At 36.5% G+C, this 23779-nt stretch overlaps 1 protein-coding gene across 9 annotated transcripts in view; it reads right to left on the reverse strand.

Moving 5' to 3' along the window:
• The window catches only part of atp11b (ATPase phospholipid transporting 11B), a 33874-nt gene extending 14694 nt beyond the window's left edge, over window positions 1-19180 (reverse strand). For 7 of the 9 annotated variants that reach the window (XM_034039107.3, XM_058990227.1, XM_058990228.1 and 4 more), the window contains exons 1-21: window positions 18796-19180; window positions 13495-13611; window positions 12479-12568; window positions 12011-12091; window positions 11361-11468; window positions 10712-10840; window positions 10146-10249; window positions 9478-9525; window positions 9239-9303; window positions 8066-8147; window positions 7766-7916; window positions 5601-5798; window positions 5175-5333; window positions 4826-5001; window positions 3638-3706; window positions 3074-3147; window positions 2868-2971; window positions 2176-2357; window positions 1210-1413; window positions 563-716; window positions 348-450 (exon numbers count right to left, since the gene is read on the reverse strand). In XM_034039107.3, coding sequence (XP_033894998.3) covers window positions 348-450; window positions 563-716; window positions 1210-1413; window positions 2176-2357; window positions 2868-2971; window positions 3074-3147; window positions 3638-3706; window positions 4826-5001; window positions 5175-5333; window positions 5601-5798; window positions 7766-7916; window positions 8066-8147; window positions 9239-9303; window positions 9478-9525; window positions 10146-10249; window positions 10712-10840; window positions 11361-11468; window positions 12011-12091; window positions 12479-12568; window positions 13495-13611; window positions 18796-18822 — 2425 coding nt within the window. In that variant the 5' untranslated portion in view covers window positions 18823-19180. Of the gene's footprint in view, window positions 1-347; window positions 451-562; window positions 717-1209; window positions 1414-2175; window positions 2358-2867; window positions 2972-3073; window positions 3148-3637; window positions 3707-4825; window positions 5002-5174; window positions 5334-5600; window positions 5799-7765; window positions 7917-8065; window positions 8148-9238; window positions 9304-9477; window positions 9526-10145; window positions 10250-10711; window positions 10841-11360; window positions 11469-12010; window positions 12092-12478; window positions 12569-13494; window positions 13612-15072; window positions 15167-16597; window positions 16731-18795 lie in introns of all 9 variants that reach the window. The other 2 variants (XM_058990233.1, XM_058990234.1) reach the window with 2 other exon arrangements.
• Window positions 19181-23779: the final 4599 nt, after the last annotated feature.

The raw sequence follows: 23779 nt of genomic DNA on the forward strand, positions 1-23779 counted from the left end.
ATCTATTCCCATCTCACCCACTAGATGACACTATCATTTATCCATTTATTTTAAGTAAAAACAATAGTACAGTACATAAAAATACATTAACAGGTGAATTCACCATTATGGATTCATTAACAAAAGGATAAGGGCCCTCATAATACCCATTCATTTTGTTTTTCTTTGCTAAAGTAAATGTCGTTAAAATATATATATATATATATATATATATATATATAGTTTTAGCTCAAAGAGCCAGCTGCCCTTAATTAACTCATTGATTCCCAAACAACAGGAATTGTTTATATTATTATTATTATTATTATTATTTTATGATATAGTGTAAAATAGTGTGAAATACTGACCTATACCCACATGGGCCTCCTGAATCATACTAACATCATTGGCTCCATCACCGATAGCCAATGTGATGGGCTTCTCTGGAGATGTCTTTATCAGTCGTACCACCTATTTGTTCAAAAAAGTTTTAATTTAGTACTAGCACAAATACATATCATCATAACTTGACAAACTTCAAAAATACCATGAATATAATTTTAAAAAAAAGTTTTTGACTTACTTTTGCTTTCTGCAGGGGTGCCATGCGACAACAAAGCACGGCTGGGCAGTTTCTGCAGATGTCCATAAACAATTTCTCATGCTCCCTGAGTGCTAGAGAAAGGCTGGCTCCATCAACAACCAGGCCATGCTGGATCACATGGTCGTCCTTAATTCTAAATTGGATTTCAGTGACAGCTCAGCTTCAGAATCCCAGTACTTCTTAAATTATACAATAAACTCTTTACTGGTCAAATGAAGAAACAGTGCTTACTATTTGTTTATTATTGACCTGTAGCTTAAAACAAGTGCAAAACAAACCTACTATTTTGAGAGAGGATCCACAGCAAGGTCTACACAGCATATTGCAAAAGCTAAAATATATACCTTGTTCAGAAACATTTTTAATCTTTGACAAATTCAAAAGGCATCTACTAAGAAAAAATACTACACATACCAAATAGTTTGAATGAATTTACAATGCAGTGGAATGCAGCAAAGCTTATAGTAAATGCAAACATATATGTAAGGGGACATTTGTTATAACTCTCTGGCCACAATCACTTGTTCATGTACCAATTTATAAATAAAACTACAACAAATGTTGCTAAAAAGAAGAAAAAAAAAACTGCTTCAAAAGTATGTATAGCTCCACACGAATACAATTACCTTCTGGCAAGACTCCTCAGCTGTTCTGCACATTCATTGTCAGATTTCTGCTGTACAAGTTCCAAGATATTCATAGTTCTGTGAAAATGTCCACAGGACAAACTAACACTGACAGCAGTTTCGTGCTTGTCCCCTGTTAGCACCCACACTTTAATTCCAGCCAGTCTGAGGGATTCAATAGTCTCCTGGACTTTCTCTTGTAACCTGAAACAAACACAATATAAAATATCATTCACATCTGCATATAAAATCTGTAGACTTTCTCCACAGGGGGACCACTCTCAGAGACATTAATCCCCAATATATGTACTACTCTAAATGCAGCTAAATATCATCAGTTATACCTACTATTAAACCACTAAATCAAATGTTAACACTATACAATATTGCTATCATGTGCACCCACTTACAGGACAGTATGTTGCAAAGAAATTCAGAATGTGTGCATATATTATCTTTTTTTAAAATTTGGAATCGCCAGTTATTTTTCACCCCATTTTCTGCCAATTTGAAATGCCCAATTCTTTAAGCCTGGCTCACCGCTGCAACCCCCGCGCTAACTCGTGCCGTCAGCCGTCCACTTCTTTTTACTCTGCAGGCTTGCCATGCAGCTACCTTCAGAGCTACAGCGTCAGAGGACCACTCAGCTTTGGGCTGCTTGCAGGCAGGCCCACAGGCGCCGGCCAGTCTACAGGAGTCGCTGGTGCGCGGTTAGCCAAGGACACCCTGGCCGACCTAAGCCCTCCCATCCTGGGCGGCACGCGACCAATTGTGTGCCACCCCCTTGGAACTCCCATCCACGGCCAGCAGTGGAATAGCCTGGACCCGAACCGGCAATCTCCAGGCTATAGGGCGCATCCTGCACTCCACGCGGAGCACCTTTACTGGATGCGCCACTCGGGAGTCCATTATATTATATTTTTTTAAAACATTTATTGAATTGGTTAAGCTGTGGTAAACACATACTTGTCTTCCACTCCGGTGGCTCCCAGGAGCTCCAGGTCTTTTTCAATGAAGCTGAAGACCTCAGCTAGGCGCTCCTCTCTCTGTTGCAGTGCAGTCCTGGCCTCTTGCAGGCGCCGGTCCACCTCCTGATATTCTTCAGGAGTGAAGTGTCTACAGGCTACCACAAGAGTCCTCAATCCTTTCTGTGTTCAATCAAATAGAAAAAACAGAATGACGTAGTGGAATAGCCATAGAGTGCACACCCTGAAGTCATCTTCTACACAGAAACTGGATACAACGCACAGAATAATGTTTGAGGGGATTCATTTTGCATAGGATTAATACTTTAATGTGGCCTCATTGCTGTTTAATTTCTTATAAGCAGTTCGGCGTGGATTTGTACAAATCCAGAACTATTACCCAATGGAATACTTGTGTAAACTGTGTCCTCAATATTTGAAGTTAACCTCAACAAGAAAGTCTGTTAAAACCAGGCTTCACTTAATGAACCTTCTTATTTGGTGTACATGCCACAATCCAGATATTTGATGGGGGTGGGGGTAGGGAAATCAGTCTAGATCCTCACGTTACCATTTAAATATCAAATGATAATGTTACATTTCAAAGGTTCTGCCCTATATAAAACTATAATGAAAGTAAAGCTTTTACAAAAAAATGTATAATACCGTAAGTTGAAACAGTATTTTACTTACTAAAGCAAACTCATCTACGTGGACCCTTGTTTTTTCTATTTCTCCACTTCGGATAAATGGAAGAATAGAAGACTCAGCTCCTTTAGTGAACAGCACCTTTTCTCCTTTAAAAATACATCAATAAAATAGATTTTAAAAAACCACAAAAAAAAAACAAGAGGTGCAGAGGCTGCTACAGCCCCCAAACAAATCTTGGCTGTACATACCTGATGGTGTTTGTAAAATAACACTCATTCTTCTTCTATTGGCATCAAACTCTAAAACATGCAGCAGTTTATACCTAGAAAACAAATGTTGGAAAAAGATCTCTATATTGCAAAACTAAAAACTGTTCTTTAGACATTGTATAAACATTTGTGGTTCAGCTGAAAAAAACTACAGATAGAAACATCAATGAATAATATGTGATTTGTGTCAAGAGATGATTTTTTAAATTTTTTAATTGTTTTTATTTCACAGCTTGGAAAATGTAACTAAAAGCTTGTAACAGCTTACTGCTTAAAAGCACCAGTTATTTTAACACACACACACACACACACACAGACAGACAGACCAAAAAGCTTTTACATTTCCATAGCATTTAAGGAAAAGTAAAGCATTCTACAAACGTTTTCAAGAACAAAATTCAGTGTCGTAATGTTTCAGGCTTATTTGATCTAGATGTACTCCAACACCACTTATATTTATATAATGTGATAATTACAGAGTTTACAAGAAAAAGAAAGCAGCAAATTCAAATTTCACAGTTTTAACACACAAAAGGAGCTTACTTCTCTGATCTTCCGAATGTTTTAATTTCCATATTTTCCCCATTGCTTCCTGCGAAGGTTACACCAATCCTGCAACAACGAAGAATAATTAGCGCTTCAGAAAATGCTAATTTATTAATCTTTCCTCCAAGTCTAAATGAACAAAACCAAAATGTACTTGCTGAACCGTAGCAGAAAGACTTAGTCAGATTGCATAATATGTTAACAGGGTTCAAATTACATGGGACGTTATATGCTTAAATCACCAAGATTAAAACAGTTTATCACCCAACAGTCAACATTTTCTGTGAGAATTCTATCTGTCAGAACCTAAGCTTCCATGATAAAAATCATTAGCAGCAGAGCACAACAAGACCAAAATAAAACATAAACCTAAATAAGCAGTTTTATTGTTGTCTTATAACATTTAAATGACTGCAAGACTGATGAGATCAGGCTGTGTTATTTATTATTATTAAGAGTCATGAAGTTGTATCTTTCTATTCCTGAGCAGGGAGAAACTTGGTACAGTTTTGTAACAAAAGCTCTTGCCATTTTCAATAAAGTAGACATTTCAGATCATGTAATACTTCAATGAAAGCACTTACTCCTAGTAAACAGAATTAGGAAATGATTACTTGAAATCAATTCTTCCCTACCTGAAGCCCCAATATAGTCATGTTTGTTTTCATTTTTAAACTTTAATTTTCATCTAATTAGTGATGAATCAAGCTGAAAGCTTAGGAGCAATGTCCGAGTGCAGCAGCACAGGGTCTTCCTATAGTGTTGTTTCTCTGTCCTTGCTCAAACAAGAGGTTAAAAATGAAATATATTAGGGAGCCTTTTCAGTGCTGCACCTTGACACTGATGGTAGGCTCTCATGTATGTTGTGAAATCAGTTTGTTTATTCATCACTCACTAATTAGATGAAAATACTTTTGCATGAAACAAACATTTATATATTGAACTTTATGTAGGGCAAAACATTTAGAAAGGCTTCTAGTGGTCTGGTTAATAGATGAGCCATTTGAACTTTAAAATATTTGTATAGGAAATGTTTGTTATGGTCACCACTGATGTCTCAACGACTTAATTTAAAATACTAAGGGGTAGATGTACTAAAGTGTTGCGTCTGTCACAATTGTTGCAAGGTGTAGTGTGAAATGTACTAAACTAAACGCAACGCTGTTGGTAGTTTCAGCTTCTCACCTTTTTGTAGCCTCCACTAAAGCTTTCTCATCTGGTGAAGAGGCATAGTATTCCATCTGAGATGACATACCATTGGCATGCCTGAAACTGTCCTCTAGGCCGTCTGTTTGATCATAGCTGATCTGCACTGTGTGACAAAGTGAGACTGCCTTCAGGAAGAGCTCTTCCTCTCCACTCTGCATGTTAAAAAAGATAAACAGGACCATGTGAGATACAGCACCTGAATATTTGGTTAGAGAAATCTCTACGTTATCTGTTTTGTACAGTCTTATATACTAAATGTCGATTGTAGAGATTTGTACTTTCTCAATTATAAAACCATGATATGCTATGAAAATGGGTAGATTACCAGTCTTGGTAAATATCCATCAGGAGAATCATCTGTCATTCCTTCTGGGACCAATTTGCCACTGATCTCATGGTATTTAATGCCATTAATGGAGCATTCACGAAACTGCATTTCGTTTTCTGTCAAGGTCCCGGTCTTGTCAGTAAACACGTATTCCACCTAAAACATAGAATGTAGACATGTCACCTTAAAATATTCAAGCCAAATATATCTTTAGTAATGTAACCAAAAAATATATAAAAATAAATCAAAATGCACAAAGTTCTAACAAAGAAGAACATTTTGCTTATTTATAATATTTGTTGAATTTTCTGATTAAACTCACACCAACAAAAACAAACTATATTTAACGCCCAATTTTTTTTTCATGTGCCTTCCGTTGTATTTTTAAAATAAGTGCAATTAGATTTCAAGATACCAACATACCTGCCCCAGTTCTTCATTTAGGTCAGAGGTATTCACTTGTGCCTTCTGGTCAGTTTCCTCATGATACAGATCAAGATCCCAGCCAATGAAAAAGGAGCCAAGAAACTTCTGCATCTCCACAGTTACATACAGCGAGATGGGGATGATGAAATTGTACAGAACAAGGAAAGCAAGAAAATCTGAGATGAACCTCAAAATCTAAAAATGAACAGAACAGAGAACAGGTATTTAGCAAACATCTACAGAACACCTGCACTTACAAGTTATTTAACAATTACAATAAATATATCGCCATTGAAGCTGATCAAGCTTTTGAAGATGAAAAAGGGTTAAAAAACTGATGTTGAAAAGTAATGTGAGAAAAAATAGATGATAAAATAAAGAAACTTAGTGCTCCCAAGTGGCGCATCCAGTAAAAGCACTCGCTAGAGTGCAGGATGCGCTCTATAGCCTGGACGTCGCGAGTTCGAGTCCAGGCTAATCCACAGCCGATCGTGGATGGGAGCTTCCAGGGGGCGGCGCTCAATTGGCCGAGCGTCGCCTGGGGGGAGGGAGGGTTAGGTCGGCCAGGGTGTCCTCGGCTCACCGCGCACCAGCGACCCCTGTAGTCTGGCCGGGCGCCTGCGGGCTTGCCTGTAAGCTGCCCAGAGCTGCGTTGTCCTCCGACGCTGTAGCTCTGAGGCGGCTGCACGGTGAGTTCGCAGTGTGTAAAGAAGCGGGCGGCTGACGGCACACGCTTCGGAGGACAGCGTGTGTTCATCTTCGCCCCTCCCGAGTCAGCGCAGAGGTGGTAGCGGTGAGCTGAGCCTAAAAAAATAATTGGGCATTTCAAACTGGGGAGAAAATAATAAAAACTAATTGGCAACGACTAAATTTAAAAAAATAAAAATAAAAATAAATAAAGAAACTTGAAGTCCTTTGATATTATTATTATTATTATTATTATTATTATTATTATTTTGTTTATTTAGCAGACGCCTTTATCCAAGGCGATTTACAGAGACTAGGGTGTGTGAACTATGCATCAGCTGCAGAGTCACTTACAATTACGTCTCACCCGAAAGATGGAGCACAAGGAGGTTAAGCGAGTTGCTCAGGGTCACACAATGAGTCAGTGGCTGAGGTGGGATTTGAACCGGGGACCTCCTGGTTACAAGCCCTTTTTCTTTAACCACTGGACCACACAGCCTCTGTTCATATTTTACATTATGCAGGAGATCCTCATAAGCACGTGCCTAAGTATTCTGACACTACATGAATTCACACAAGCGTATATAGAAGTCATTACATATTCACAAGATATGCGATCAGTTACACCCCCCTCTGCTCTCCCTTCTCCATCCAATCGCTGTAAGACAGCAGCTTATTATCTCACACCCCTTGTTCAGTTGTTATTCCGCTCTCACTAACACCCCAAACTAAACTTGCCTTGTACCAAATACTGGTTTCTAACCAGTTTCTTATCGACCCTTGGTATGCAAGAAAAGCAGAAGTGGCCTCTGACCTCTGGCATTTTGTGGTCACCAGTCAGGACAGTTGGCTTCCTGCCTGACTTGTTTATAGCTCAGCTTGTTTAAACCTGCTCCCTTCTGGCGTGTTAACTTTCTTAACATAATCTTAACAATAAATATTGGTTCTAACCTGTCTTATTTTGGCTTTGAGCCACTTCTATGGAAACTACTGATTGTCGTATAACAGGAGTTAAGAGCTTTTATCTGCATACCGAACTGTTTCCCTTGGGGGTTGCGGTATATTTAATTTGTGCAGGTTATTCAGATTTTCTGCTAATTTTACAAGTTTTTGTGCAGTGTTTACAAGCGTCTCATTATATGATACAACACAGACAGTTTTATTTCCCAACCGTAGCTTTGTCCATCCTGTTTCTTCCCTTGAACTGTGTGGTCTGTTTCTTGTTGCAGCTGAGTTTAGTTTTCTAGTGATACCTGCTAACATCACCCCTTTATTCAGGGCTGATTTAACAGAGGCATCTACAAAACCTGTTTCTCATGTTTTAAACTCGATTTCATATTTTCTTTCAATAAAAAAAGCTTGTCTGAAGAAGGTGGCAATGCATGAAAAAAACAGATCACAGTATTTCCTGTTAAATAACAAACCACTACATAGTTGATATTAACCCCACTCCCTAAGGTTTACTATAGACATACTTTACTGCTATTCCTGTCTTGCTCAGTCTTTTGGTTATACCATGGCTCATCCCACTTTGATTCAGCTTGCCATGCATACTTCAAGATGGTGCTCAGAATGGCTTCAAACAACAGGATTCCCAGGTAGATGAGCAGAAACGTGTTCATTGACCTTATAAAACAAGCAAATATTATAAAGCATAAGGAAATCAGGACTACAGTATAAAAGCATAATACAGCACCCATGCTAGATAAATGTTATCTACTAGGGCACATATCAGTCTATTAAAACATGTACTGCAAACTGTTCTTTAGACTTACTTCTCAACAGCGGAGCGTTTCTGTGATTTGCACTTGTAATTCAAAGCCATTTTTGCCTCCATGCCCGTGTACACGGCCACACCTGAAAAAAGTCACACACATTTAAAAAGCTGTTTCCATTGTTGAGTTTCAAGGACATCTGAAAAGCCAAGGTAAGCTATAACTCCCTTGCAGTGTTGTCACAAAGACGGCCAGAGTGGGTGGCGTCAGACCAGAAAAGGAATACACAGAGAGATGTGGTTTGGTATAAGCTGGGCGCGTGATCGCGCTCAGCATTTAATAAACAGAAAATAAAAGGTTTGAAACACAAAAAACACTGGACACGGCACTTGCGCCAAAATAAAGAGACAAACAAAAACGAACACACACTAACAAACAGGGACGAACAAACACGGTGAGTAAAGCAATATTTACGTTCTTTCTTTCTTTCACTTTTTAGTTTCTCCTCTCTCTCCCGTTCTCCACTCACCGAACACCAACCCTGAGTGCAAGAAATGTGCGTCTATATATACTATTGTGCTGGGATTCAATTACTAATTAATTATTCACTTGAATCCCAGCACGTGAATTAATTCTGTGCAACCCCGTGCTCACATATTACATTTAACCAGCACGTGAAGTGATTTGTGCTCTCCTCGTGCCTAAATACAAATCTACACTTTTTAAATACACGTGAAACACAGACCCGTTTATATCCCGTGTACCAATCTATACACCGACATTAACACACGCAACATCCAACATACAACACAGATCACACAATTGCACACAGGGGCGGGGCACATTGCCACAAGTGTACATACATTATTTCTGTTTCATTCTATTTTGAAATTATGAAATTATGAAACAAGCACCTATAGTTTATTACAGGACTATATCTTCAAAAGACAGATCTCTTGGTATTCTGGGCAGTTGGCCTGCATCACACATTGTACAAGGCTTCGTCTCCTAAGTTTTAGATAAAATAGAGCAGTTAAGTGATGCTAAGCAGTGAATCTCCTTTACAATGAGTGTACTTTGAAAAGTCCTTCACAACTAATTCCTAGCCGTCTGTATAATTCATTTTTTGATATGCAGATCAGGTAACGAAACCAGAAGTGAGGACTGTATCTTGAAAAGTGCCATTCCTACTGTATAATGTACATAAAAAAGACCGTAAAAAAAAACACAAACCAAAAATTTCTTTGGTGTTTTTCAATCTTGCTCCTCGAAGGAGTAGGTTTTCTGATCCTAAAGGCCTAGAAAACAAGTAACAGCATTTCATTAAATGAAATAAATAAATAAAAAATAAAATCACACTTTATTAAGGTTTTATAAAACAGCATGTAAAAACTTTAATATTTTACAGACTGTACTTCACCACACATTCACACTTCTAAAAAAACAAAAACAAACAAACAAAAAAACCCTACCTTACAATTTCTTCTTCCTGCTGAGTAACAGTTATTCGTCCTATAAATCTGAAAGGCAAATGTAAATATCAGCCTGAGAAACAAGAACACAGAAAAAATGCTGCTGCTACTAGCAAGATAATTCATTATAAAATTGAGTAATACACACTCATATATCATAATCTCTGTCGCCTGATCTTTACAAGCTAGCCTCAACAGCCTAGTCACATATACTGTATGTAAAATTGTGTGGGCTGTATTTTTTAAACAACGATTTTTATTTATTTATTTTTTTAACCAGAAATTATGCAGTGTTAAATAAAGTGTATATTACTGAATATAAAAAACAGCAATATAGTGAAGCCTGCTAAGTTATTTAGTGCTAACACCACATCTTTACACAGATGACGTTTGTTTTGTTATTTGATTTTTAAAAGCTGCTATAATGTTGTGGTATAATTTAAATGTAACTTCAGGGTAAGTAGGATGACTACAATTGCTGAAGCCATCAGTATATGTTAATATTAATGGTTTCCGAAGCATGAGTCAGGATATCAAAGCCTTGCAGTACTTGCTCTACCTAGTCTGGGCAAGAACCTACAAGTTCCTCCTAAAAATCACAGCAAAGCCACTGCCCTAATGGCTTCTTGCAAAAAGTACATTTGTTGTCACTAATGTCTGTACAGTACCTGTACAGATCTGCCTCTGGTTGCTGGCATTCTATAATGGCTACCAGAGCCTCCAGCCTGGAGACTGACTGAGCCACTGCTGTTTCAGGAACTGCAAAGTGAGTCTGGAGATGAAAAACAAGTGGAATAAGATCACACATCATTTTAAACAAATGCAATGCAATAAAAAGGGGAATATCTTAATTCAAGACACAGAGAGAGGAAATCAAACAAAGAAAAGTAAAAGAAAAGAATGACACGGATGAGTGAGGGGTATTTTTCTATGGCGTACTCCATCGCTACATTCTTGTAGTTCACATATTGTAGTTCACATTTAGACGATGCCACAATGATAACTAATTTGCTTTATTTAAGTATTCATTTAAGATTGAGTAATTTAGTTTGTTATGTAACTATTCACAAACCACCATTTCCAACATCCTTAAATTTACAGTTTGGAGGTACTGTAGAGCTATAGCTACGGTACTACTACAAAAAAAATCCTTAATTAAAAAAAAAAAATAATAATAAAATCAAAAGAAATCGCCAACCTTGCCAAGAAAGCCATAGAAGACTAAAGAACCAACCTTTAGATTAGTCTCTCCATCCAAACTGGCTGTAGTGATGTGACATGTCCCATCTTCTCTGTCAGAGGACAACAAAACTAAATCTGCAGGGAAAGTTTCATCTTTGGCTACTCTTACAATATCCCCGACCTACATAAATGAAATGAATACCATTAGGAACAAATCCTTACAAACTATAATCCAAACTAACTGGGACCAGTGAGATATTTCGTAAAATTGATTTGCTTTAAAAATTGTTACCAGTCATTTAAAACCTCATGACTAGCCCCAGTAATGTAGAAGTAATACATGACCTACTTAAAACACATACAAGGTCATAGTGCTTCCTGTTTTGCTGTAAACATAAGTTCGCCTCGACCATGATTGGTTTGTGATAGACATCAATCTTTTAGGTGACACACATTACTGTGGAAGTGTGTGTGATCAACAGAATTCAAAACTCAGCACCAATCAATCACTCAGGAGAGAACCATAAACCTGGTCATGACAATGGGCATGGTATTACTTTGCAACAAACAGCTGCAGGTTTTAACCCACACTGAAATGTGTCACTTCAAATTCAATCCTTTTATATTACCACGCTGGAAATGATCGGTATGAATTTATATTTCTAAAATGTATACAGATAGTAATATACTGGATTACCTACCCTTATGTTTTTTGATTTAGTTTGTACAAGGCTGCCACTTCGGACAACATAAACAGGGGCTCCATTGACTTCATTGTCTGCTTTGTGTCGCAGCCAGTCTTCATAACCCTAAAGTTTGATGGATTAAAGAGAGGCAAAAAAACCAAACAAACAGTCATCTGATCATATTTCTTTAACAACTAAGAAAATACCATTGTCAACAACAAGTGGAGTGGAACGGAACAGTAATGGATACTTATATAACCTTCCCTTAAAGCACCACTGTAAATAATGCCTTGTTATTTCCAATATAAATCCTCACGAGAGGAAAACCTACTCTCGTCACAGCCTTTCAGTTTTCCAGACAGTAAGGTTGGCTGCATGTATTCAATTTAGAGTTTACTGCATTGAAATGGAACACACAAAAGAATGAGCATTTAATAAACAAAATGATGTGGCATCATTTTTAGTAGAGCAAAGACGATAGGGGCAGATTTTTACCTACAAACATGTTTTCACACAAAGCATTTATAAGTAGAGGTAGGATTAAAGGCATTTGATAACAATGAAAAAGGCATTTGTTCACCATTAAACATACAAGATTTGCCAAGCTAATGGTAAAATTACTGGCCACAAATATTTTTATTCAAATGTTTAAGACAAAATCTCACCTGTTTTATGGCTGTCACTGTGATTACAAAAAATAACGGAAGTCCACTGGTGATGGGACTAGTAGGGGTGTCAATCATGAGCTAAACAAAAAAAGTAAATGAACATTAAAAGGCAAGTTAAATATAACGACAGGAAATCAGTCACAATACACATACTTAAATAATTAAGTATTTGAAAAATACAAACAAAAAGCACTTAATGTGAATTAAAAAGCATAGTTTTGTAAATATTGTTTAATTAAGGTTCACTGTTGACAATGAACATTTGTGTTTACATATAAAAAGAAGACTGCAGTGGTTGTATCCAAAAAATATAATCACTCCCTGATCATCAGTGAGCCATGCAGCTACTAATAGCATATCAGTGGAGAATGCATTGTTTTAAAGTCCTGTATCAATAAAAGTGGCTCCCAGCTTGACTGATGACACAAAAATTAATTCAAAAGCCAATCAATTAAATAAACTTACCTGAACAAGAAATATTATAAGAAAATAAAAATTGGCTATTCTTCGGAACTGTTCAAATAAGTTCTTGGGAACAAAATTCCAAACCGTATACTGCAAAAACAAAAACAAAAACAAAAAATAAATAAATAAATGCAAACAAAGAATACAAATTAATCCTAAATCAAAGCTGTTCTCTTGTAACAAATGAAACGCATGTGTTTCCCATTTTAATTGTCTTGGAGCCTGGAGTCTTATACTACTGCTGCTATAAAATAGTGAAACTTCTCAAGCAGAATAAACAGGTGTTCCACATGGTAAACAAAGGAAGGAAGACAACCACATTTACAAAAACGCAACCAAAAATAAAATGCACATATTCCAAACCTTCACTCAAATATAATAGCAGTAACTCCCTCCACCGCCTCATTGAACAAACTGGTCAGTAATATACTTCTAGGTCAGGATATACTGCTTAAATAAATATATAGGTCATGTACAGTACACATGAAATATAATATATGCATATTAATTAGTATTTATGACTAAAATAAAATTATGCACAAGATATAAGGGTTTGGGTACAAGTTTGCTCCTGTTTATTTAAAAGCACATACAATAATGTATCTACTTAATTTAAAATATAAGAAAAACGTTTAAAAACAAAAAAACGCCATCAAGGCTCATCCCTTGCTAGCACACCAATCGCCCCTTCCAAAATAAATTAAAAAGGACACAATCTAGTGTTTTTTAATTTTTTTTATTTTTATGTTGCCAGCGTTTTAGGTCCTACTACATCACCTGGTAGGTTAACCAATACCACTTATGATTTGATTTACTTCAATCAAGTCCCCTCTTTCCCTTCTTTCTTCCAGGCAGAAGAGTTTGAATTATTTTAACCTTTCCTCAGAGCTCATGTCATTAAGTCCTGGGATCCGCCTGGTTGCCCTTCTCGAGAGCAAGTGAGGTGTCCAAAACTGCTAAGCTACTGTACCTAAAAAACAAACACAAAAACAAACATTGCTTTCTTTCATGCTTACCTTGGATGATATGATTCTGTTGTCTGCAAATTTCTGGGGCACATAGTGACCATGCTCAGGAAACCGATTAGCTATATAAACCGTCCTTGTTTCACTTTGGTGGGGTGGGTCAAAACCCTAAAATAAAAATAAATAAATAAATCAAACATAAATAAAAGATCAGCAGCAAATACAGTCTACAGGAACTGTGAAGGCAGTTGCCAAACCAGGGGAGGCGCTGCAAACAGGCTACAGCAATCCACTACTTAATGGTTGTCAGCAATAACCAGGCAGCACCCCTATTAGAAAACTTTGAATTTTGATTTTATAAACCTGGTTGCCAATTGACTTGCAGACTGCCAATGGAACAGCAGTCCTAGAAGGATTTCTGAAAAGGGCGAGTGTTTAATCAGCTCCCAATACAGATGAAAACACATAGGAAAGCTACAGTATAGCCTTGGTTTGGAGACTTCTGACTTCCTAGTTCAGAAACTTCTTTGCTTGAAGTGATGAAACACTAATATCTTGACTCCCAAGCTACTGTAGTGTAAGTACCCATGCGACTCATCAAGTTGTTGCAAAGCCAAACCCAGAACGAATTAGGCAGTTTAAGCTACTGTACATTTAAGGCTGATCTTGTTTGGAAGCACATGGTATTAAGTTATCCGTTTGAAATATCTTGTTGTGAAACCACATTTGGTAAAACCTAAATGGATGTCCCGCAGCAGTCGCAAGTCTCCGCTTGTGAAATGAGTTCAGCCAGTCTGTGACAAGAGTGGTCCTTTGGTCCTTTCTGCACTGAATTCACATACAGAGATTAGGGATACAAATGTGTCTAAACTAAATTTTCATTCGTACAAGACAAGTAGCTTCTTTTACCCAAGGTGCTGCATAATGCAATCCAATTAGCAGTTTTCCAAGCTAGAAAATATGTTGTCTCATACAGACAAATCTGCTTACTGTCATATACTCTATGCTCCATCCTTTTGAAGTGATATTAAACTGAATCGACTGTTTGATGATTGGTGTTTTGAATTGCACATTGTCATTGTATCATTGACAATCTCCACAAGAAATCAGCTTAAAGTGACAAGTGTAAACCTGCTAATGCACGCCCAATCTTGAGAATATTTCTGAATTTGCCTTTGAGAAGGCTTTCCAATATTGGTGCAGTTTTACACAACCGACGTGGGCTTTTTATTGATAAGGCAATGTCTGCTGATTGCAAGCTGCTGTGAGGTTATAGATTTTGCTTACAATACACTCTTTTTAATGGTATCAGCTCAGCTCAGCCCCCCCCACCCGTGATATTACATTGACTCTGAAAATTAACATTAAATTCTTAAACTCAGTGAACATGTTAAAACTTCAATATAAAGCCATACAGGTAAATAAAATAAGGTCATGTATTAATAAGTTAAAACAGTTTGCTTAATATTATAGGCACCTTTTTTTAGCAGTTGCCTCTAGGAGTGTAAATCGTTTAGAGTTTAAACGTTAGTAAAGTGTCAAACGTTTTTAATTTTGCTAATCATTTAAACTTTGTCAAAAATGTGTCGGTCAAATAGCGGCTACTCTTTTTTTTATATTACTTCATACCTTTGTCAAGTGGCATCATTGTCATTGGATATTCATCTCCCAATGTTCAGCATGCTTTTGGTCACATCACTAGTCTGCTTCTATGAAGCTGGATCTAATGTGGAGGAGGTGGGGCCCAGACATACAAGCAAAATGTTAGGAAATGCGATAAAGTTCGGACTGAAAACATAACACATGCCCTCTTGACAAGCTTTGCCATCTTTTCATTGGGTTTGAATCAGCAGCAAAGGGTTTGAATCAGCAGCCTTCTCATTTCCAGCCTACGGCTGGCTAAATTGCCATCTACTTTGTCAGATGAGCCGCCTAAAATAGTTATTTAAAAAACTTTTTACTGTGAATAGTATTCAAAATGTTTATTTTCTTCCAGTAAAATAGTGGCAATTTCAACAATTCAATATATGTAAAACATTCTCTGAGGGCATTTTGTTTCCCCGAGTTATGTTTCCAGGGACACCGTGAATCGCGACGGACCAATCAGTTTCGAGCTTACAAGCGATGTTGGTGATAAAGGCCGAACTGTACAATCATAAACCTGAGTCAGTAACCGTACAGCAGAGTTATGCAATTGTATAAAAACATTTTTTAAAACAAAAAACCTACGTTTTCGGTGTAAGAGGGTATTTTCATCATTTCCCGGGAAAGGGAATAGATGCTTGGGTATACAAACACTGGTGCCTCTCCTGGCGACACGTTCTGGCAAAATTGAGCTACAACAGTAAATTCAAAGTTTAAATAGTGTATACAATCTACGTTAGTAACTTTGACCCTTTTCCAGGGTCCTACATAAACATTAAGGTGATTTCTACAGTAAGTAGTCATACTTTAATACAAATTAAAGCTGGTAAGCCATCTATTGCAGTGTTTTATGTCAGACTGCAAGCACCAGCCAAAAAGGGAAGCTTCTCCAGATTTCCTATAGCAGCTCATGCTAATCTCCTAAAGAAGTGGTATGTCGGTTAGTGCTAATCTGTATTCATAAAATGAATAAGAAATCTCCAAAACCATTTGTGTATATAAATGTAATTTGTAGACCAAAGTTATTTTCCGTATCAACACTACTCTTTTCCATTTGAGAAGTCATTTCCATGTTTTTCCATTTCATATACCTATTACTTGATATTTATGTACTGGACTTTCACGTAAGCCATGTTGTTCAAGTAAATGCAACATTATTATTACAACTTACTGTAGAAATCGCATTAATGTTTACAGAAGATGCAACTGAAACGAACTTCTGAAAACTAAAATACAGCGTTCGAAATCGCAGTTCTCGTAAGCGCATTTTTAAAAATGTTATTTATTTACTAATGCACTTGCACATTCTCGAACTCGGCAGTTAATGAGAACGGCGCCATGGGAAAGTATGTAAACTCAGAATCTTGGAAGACTAAAAATAAATGTAAGGACTGGATGGTTCTATGAATATTTTTTACAAACGTAAAATTGGTCTTGTTTTTTTCATAAAATGCAAAAGAAAAAATAGAATACATGAAAAATAGAAAACAAAACGTAGTTTATGGCTTACCTTTCCTGTATTCAAATGTACTACCAATTAAAACGGCTTCTTCTCTTGTCTTGAATTTAGAAATTGCTTCACATTTTTCTCTTCAGGCTCACTTGGTATTATGGTATCTATGTGCCATTGTTTGTTTTTGTGCCTGAAATATAATTTCTCTGTTTCATTGGTGTCTGGTTCTGTCTTTCTTTCACAACTTTTTTCTGTGTAATAAATTACTACAAAACCAAACAGTTTGCTTAAATATGTGGACTTTACTTACTTTGAAATATACTGTGTGCTAAGACAAGTCTGTGATTTTAAAATTCCAATATAAATAAATTACTTTATTTTGTAATTACTTTTCATAGACACATATGTAACATTTACATTTAGATCTATTTAAATCAGGACACCTAAAATCATAAAAAATGAACAAAGTTTGAAAATCAACTCTTAATAGCAGAAATAAATGATTATTTACCCATATTTGTAATGTTGCATAATGCATACACGTTCTGCTCGGTTTTGTTATTGTTTGTCAGGTTAAACAGAGCTGGCCACAGCGCATGAAAACACCTGTATGCAAATTGGCTCGAATTAAAAGGTGCGATTCTCATTTTCATCCACCAGGGTGATCAAACACATTTCTTTTCAATCTCACACCCAGGAGATGTAAATGTGTACTTTACCAGATCATCTCTGGTGTCTGAAGGCTCTTCAGAGAAGTGTTTTTACCTACTGTATCAGTTCCTGTTTTCAAATCAGCTAATTCTACCTGACAAGAGTCCTAAACAAATTAACTATCTTAATGGATGGTAATGTCTCCTTCCTTACATTCCCACATGTTTCAAATGGGGGGCCCTAACGGCTTTGGTTACATTGCTTAAATTCAATAAAACACATTGCAAATAGGGTTTCCTCTAGAAAAAAAATAACTGATGGCCTAGTTAGAAATTCTAACATAGCTGCATTTGTGATTAGAATACTATGCCTAGTATTTTGCAGAGAGAAGCGCTTCACTTATACAGTTCAAGTAACTGTCCAATTAAATTACTTCATAAAGATCGCATGACTCCATTGTTTATTCACGAATCCAAAAAATGTAATTTGGTCTTGGCTCAAATCTTTGACATCGTTCTCTTAAAGCATGTTTTGTTTGATTAAAGGTTTAGCAATGAAACCCTCCCTCGGCTGTTACACATTTTAAAATGCATGGTTTGATTATTTCTCTAGCACAATATTATACTGTGCGTCATACAAATGCTTTAAATATTGGGGCATATATTTTGTTACTTTCTTTCTTTCTTTATTTATTTAAAGAAACATAACACTAGAACCAGAATTCGTTCAGATTGTCAATTCCGGGTTTGTCAAGTACAGAACTGCAAAAAAATAATTTCACCTATAACACGAGAGACTAACAACAAAGTGTAGACTTTAAGAATAATGTCTGCATGACAAGAAAGAACACGAAAGACAATTCAGTATTAACCATTTTTCAATTTTGTGTCAGTTTTTCGTTAAGTATATGGAAAACTACAAAGCGGTATGTAATTCAATATGTTATTGGTAACGTAACATTATTCAGCACGTTTCGTTCGACTTTATGAAGCAAATCACAGGGTGATGCAAAACTTCTGGGCACTGCTATAATTTCGGAGCACTTGTTTGGGCTTGTCACCTACTCTACCGGTTGACCCAGAGTAACGCAAGTACGTACCGTTGTCAGACGATAAAGGTGTTCTGTCAAAGTTTCCAAAGAATACATTATCCCGATGAATTGTGCTGTCACTTAAGACATTATCGCATCTGAATTATAATGAAACGCTTCATATTTATAACATGGCCTTCCTCGGATGTTATGCCTGTAATGTATTTAAATTACATGATAATAATATTTAAATAAAGTAACGTCACGTCAGAAGACATACATCAAGTCAGGATTAAGTGCCAAAACTAGTTTGAAAAAAGCCTACGTGTTTTCCGTAACAACCTAGCAGCAGTATAACATGTATATAACTTTTTCAACCAGGTAAACTCTTCTGCAACCTTTAAACATTAAGGCCTTCTCCACTAATTAAGCCAGGCCATTTCCTGAGCTCACGTATGCTGTTTTATGCACCTTTTGACTCTGAGCTACACCCGGAAACTCCCTTCCTCGCCTGTCTCGCCAGAACGACAATAATAAAATGTTAACTCTCAGAGATGGGGGACTCTTAACATACCAACTGTTGTCGGATCCACCGTAGCATCCTTGTGTAATCTTCTCGCTGCCAAACAACAATTTTTTAAAAGCATATATCCTTTTCCCAGTTCTCGTGAGCGCGTTAATTACAATGCGTCCAGGTTTGCTCTTATGTAATTAAAATTCCTTTTTGTTCCCCATGTCTGAGTGCCAATCTTCCCCCAGGTTAGTGGTGCTAGTGTCAAGCGCGTCCCGTCTCTACAGCCTCCTCCTCCACCTCATCCTCCTTTCTCGGCTCACGCTGCGCCGCTTCTACTCCCCTCATCGCCGAACTCGCTAACGCTTGACATCATCCAGGAAGTGACGCCAAGATGTGGTCTCAGACGGGTACGTGAACGTGGATGTACACACTAATGCGGACGGAACAACAAACTGGTTCTTGTAACAAGTCAATATCGTACTATCCACGTTTTTGCTAATTTGAAAATTGCTCCTTGATATATTTTGTTATGCACTTTTAGTGTGTCTGTTCTGTCCCTTGGTATGTGTGATATGATTGTATTTACTGTATTTTGAAATGCAATATCTATATATTTATATATGTTCACAGTTTAAACAATTTAAAACTTATACTTGATAAACTAAAGAAAGCCAAGCCTAGTCAGATTATTAAAACACAATTTAGATTGATGTGTAGCCCACAATAAATTGTTGTCCTAGCATTTGGAGGAACATTAGCCAGACATAATTCAAGGGTATCATTAGTGTCATGGTACACAGGAATTCCTCATTTAAAGTCAACAGAGACATGCACAAAAATGATTCAATTTATTACTGGCGTGCTGCCAAGGAAGATCTTTGTCGTATTTAATAATTACTGTAGATTCACATTTGGGATAAGGACATATATTAGCAATGATTTTAGGAAGTTACTGTTTAATTTTAATGCAGTTTGTGATAACCAAGATCGATATAGGGATAAGAGTGGGTGGAGATGAAATGTCAGTGGAACAAAGTGCGCCCTTTGCTCTTATCAAAAACGAGTTACACGCAGAGACAATAAGCAGCTGGCTAAACCCTCAGTGAGGTAATATTCCAGATTTATCACACAGTCTCGAACTTTACTAAAGCTCCTGTAGATCTGTCCTTTATGAAATATCTACAAATGACAAAGGGGAAGCTGTTCATATTTTTAATTGGTGAGGATTCGCACTTATATGGTACTTTCTCCCCCAGGGAAGTAGTTTCAAATATTTTACACCATAGTCTCATTTACAGAAAAGGACAAACACATTCTCAAGGGAAATTACTACATCATATGTCCAAACCCAAGAATGTTGCAACTTACTGTCAGCTACCATGTGGCTTCAAAAAAAGCAATTCAATTACACGCTACATACCAGGTCTTGGTGCTTAGTCTTCGATCTACTAGAAACAATCCACGCAATCCATTGGCTGTAAACTGCTAATATAATGAAATCGCTAAGTTATTTAATTTGAAATGCAAAATACATCCCTGATATATTGTATTCTGCAATATATGACATCTGTACATCCCTTTTGTCACAAAACTATGTTTCAACTCTGCCATTCTTAGGTACATGCATTCTTGTTGAGCACAGTGTTTACTTCAGCGTATATAGAATCAGTAATATACAGAACATACGGGTACATTACCAAAAATCTAATTGTAATAAAAACAAATTTAGCTGTATCTTTTAAAAACATACTATCGGTTCTCCACAAGTTTACATTTCCTTCTCTACTAATTGTGTCCCTACTGGCAGGTGTTTCTCATTTGCTGAATCCAGTGCCTGGCCTAGCATGTATTACAGTTAGACACATGATCTTGAAAGTAATTGTTACAACATCCCCTAACAGGATAAGGCCAGAAGAATTACTAACAACTCAGACTCATTCTCTCTTTGGTTAATTATTTCAGTTAACCCTCCTTCAATTAAAGCTTGATAGCTATGCTCTCCACTTTGTCAATGGAGGGTCCTTACTTTTATACCCCAGGGGAAAAGCTGATATTAACGACTTTAATCTGTTTATCTTGAACCTGTCGTGGTTTAAACATTTAGAATGCTTTGGCGTTTACATTCAGTGCGAGATCTACACTCTCAGTGTAGTTGCTGCTGATACGTTCCAATGTTCTATTGTTAGTTTTTAGTGAAAGATCCCAATAGGTAATCTACTAGAAGCTTCCATATTGAAATATTATTCAATCTTTTTAGACCCAGATGTGTACAACAGGTTTTCCTTTTTGACGTGAAACTGTCTGCTTCAGAAAATGCTTTGACTACAAAAACAAAAACTTTCTACTAGGAATCCAGAGACCTTTGTGAAAGGAGAGAATAAGAAGAAATAAATTATTATTATTATTATTATTATTATTATTATTATTATTATTATTATTATTATTAATAATAATAATAATAATAATAATAATAATAATAATAATAATAATAATAATAATAATAATAATAATAATAATGACACAAAAACAAACACCCAGCATGTATAAGAAGTACACATAAACTAGTTTAATACACGAAACCAGTAACTCAGAGCCCTGGGACTGGAAGAAAATGACTGATAAAAAAGACTACAGAAGAGGCAGAGTCTAATTTGAAGTCTCAGTCCTAAGGAACATGGGAAAAACAACTTAGATGTGAAGAACAGTGGAGTAAACTGTTACACACACTGCAACAGATGCACAAAGAGAGTAACAGTAGCTTACTCTGCAGAGCGCCGGGCAAAAATAGCTAAGGTTTACAAATACCCCTTCTCTTCAGATTCAGGCTTTGTGTGAACCACCTGAACAGCTGATATTGCAGTGATGAAAAGAGATTTCCTTCTTGTACAAAGAGGATTATGTCAAATGTATACTCATTCAAATACTCACAGGAAAATAATTCTGTAAAAGGTCATGCATGCAGCAATTTAGAATATGGCAACATATTTTGAAATTTATTGTGAAATATATTGATGTATTAGGTGGTGCCAGTGTTTTAAGAATAGAACATAAGAACATAAGAAAGTTTACAAACGAGAGGAGGCCATTCAGCCCATCTTGCTCGTTTGGTTGTTAGTAGCTTATTGATCCCAGAATCTCATCAAGCAGCTTCTTGAAGGATCCCAGGGTGTCAGTTTCAACAACATTACTGGGGAGTTGGTTCCAGACCCTCACAATTCTCTGTGTAAAAAAGTGCCTCCTCTTTTCTGTTCTGAATGCCCCTTTATCTAATCTCCATTTGTGACCCCTGGTCCTTTTTTCTTTTTTCAAGTCAAAGAAGTCCCCCGGGTTGACATTGTCTATACCTTTTAGGATTTTGAATGTTTGAATCAGATCGCCGCGTAGTCTTCTTTGTTCAAGACTGAATAGATTCAATTATTTTAGCCTGTCTGCATACGACATGCCTTTTAAACCCGGGATAATTCTGGTTGCTCTTCTTTGCACTCTTTCTAGAGCAGCAATATCCTTTTTGTAACGAGGTGACCAGAACTGAACACAATATTCTAGGTGAGGTCTTACTAATGCATTGTAGAGTTTTAACATTACTTCCCTTGATTTAAATTCAACACTTCTCACAATATATCCAAGCATCTTGTTAGCCTTTTTTATAGCTTCCCCACATTGTCTAGATGAAGACATTTCTGAGTCAACATAAACTCCTAGGTCTTTTTCATAGTTCCCTTCTTCAATTTCACTGTCTCCCATATGATATTTATAATGCACATTTTTATTGCCTGCATGCAATACTTTACACTTTTCTCTATTAAATTTCATTTGCCATGTGTCTGCCCAATTTTGAATGCTGTCTAGATCATTTTGAATGACCTTTGCTGCTTCAACAGTGTCTGCCACTCCTCCTATTTTTGTGTCGTCTGCAAATTTAATGAGTTGCATGATCTTGGTTAGCGGTTTGTAAATAACTTCTTTCATTTCTTTGAGTACTATTGGGAGGATCTCATCTGGCCCAGGGGATTTGTTTATTTTAAGAGCTCCTAGTCCCTTTAACACTTCTGCCTCTGTTATGCTAAAGTTATTTAAAATTGGATAGGAACAGGTCGACATGTGGGGCATGTTGTCCGTGTCCTCCTTTGTAAAAACCTGTGAAAAGTAATCATTTAATATATTTGCTATTTTTTTTTCTTCATCTATGATTTTTGCCATTTGTGTCTCTTAGACATTTAACCTCCTCTTTGAATGTTCTCTTGCTGTTATAATATTGGAAAAACATTTTGGAATTGGTTTTAGCCCCCTTAGCAATATTGATTTCTATCTCTCTCTTGGCCTTTCTAACTTCCTTTTTGACTTGTGTTTGCAGTTCCAAGTACTCTTTCTGTGTGCTTTGTTTTTGGTCCCTTTTAAACGCTCTGTAAAGTGCCTTTTTTCGCTGAATATTTTTTTTAATTGATCTATTAAACCATTTTGGCCATTTTGTTTTAGATTTAGATTTGTCTACTTTTGGGATGTAATTGTTTTGTGCCTCTAGTACTACATTTTTAAAAAACAGCCACCCTTTTTCTGTGGATGTTTTCTCTATTTTACTCCAATCTACTTCTATTAGTCTCTGTTTCATACCTTCGTAGTTTGCTTTTCTAAAATTGTAAACCTTAGCTTTAGTCATTACTTTTGGGGTTTTAAAAAATATTTCAAATGAGACCATGTTGTGGTCTGAGTTTGCCAATGGCTCTCTGACCTCTGTTTTAGTTATTCTGTCTTCATTATTTGCAGCAATAGACTTTACCTACTTTACCTAGATTGCTCCAGTAAAAAACCCAACTGTATAAATGGGTAATTGTATGTAAAAATAATGTAATTGTATGTAAAAATAATGTGATTTCTTGTAACAATTGTAAGTCGCCCTGGATAAGGGCATCTGCTAAGAAATTATTATTATTAATAATAATAATAATAATAATAATAATAATAATAATAATAATAATAATAATACTACTACTACTACTACTACTACTACTAATAATAATAATAATAATAATAATAATAATAATAA

This window comes from Acipenser ruthenus, chromosome 17 (assembly GCF_902713425.1).
Source record: "Acipenser ruthenus chromosome 17, fAciRut3.2 maternal haplotype, whole genome shotgun sequence".
Classification (NCBI taxonomy): domain Eukaryota; kingdom Metazoa; phylum Chordata; class Actinopteri; order Acipenseriformes; family Acipenseridae; genus Acipenser; species Acipenser ruthenus.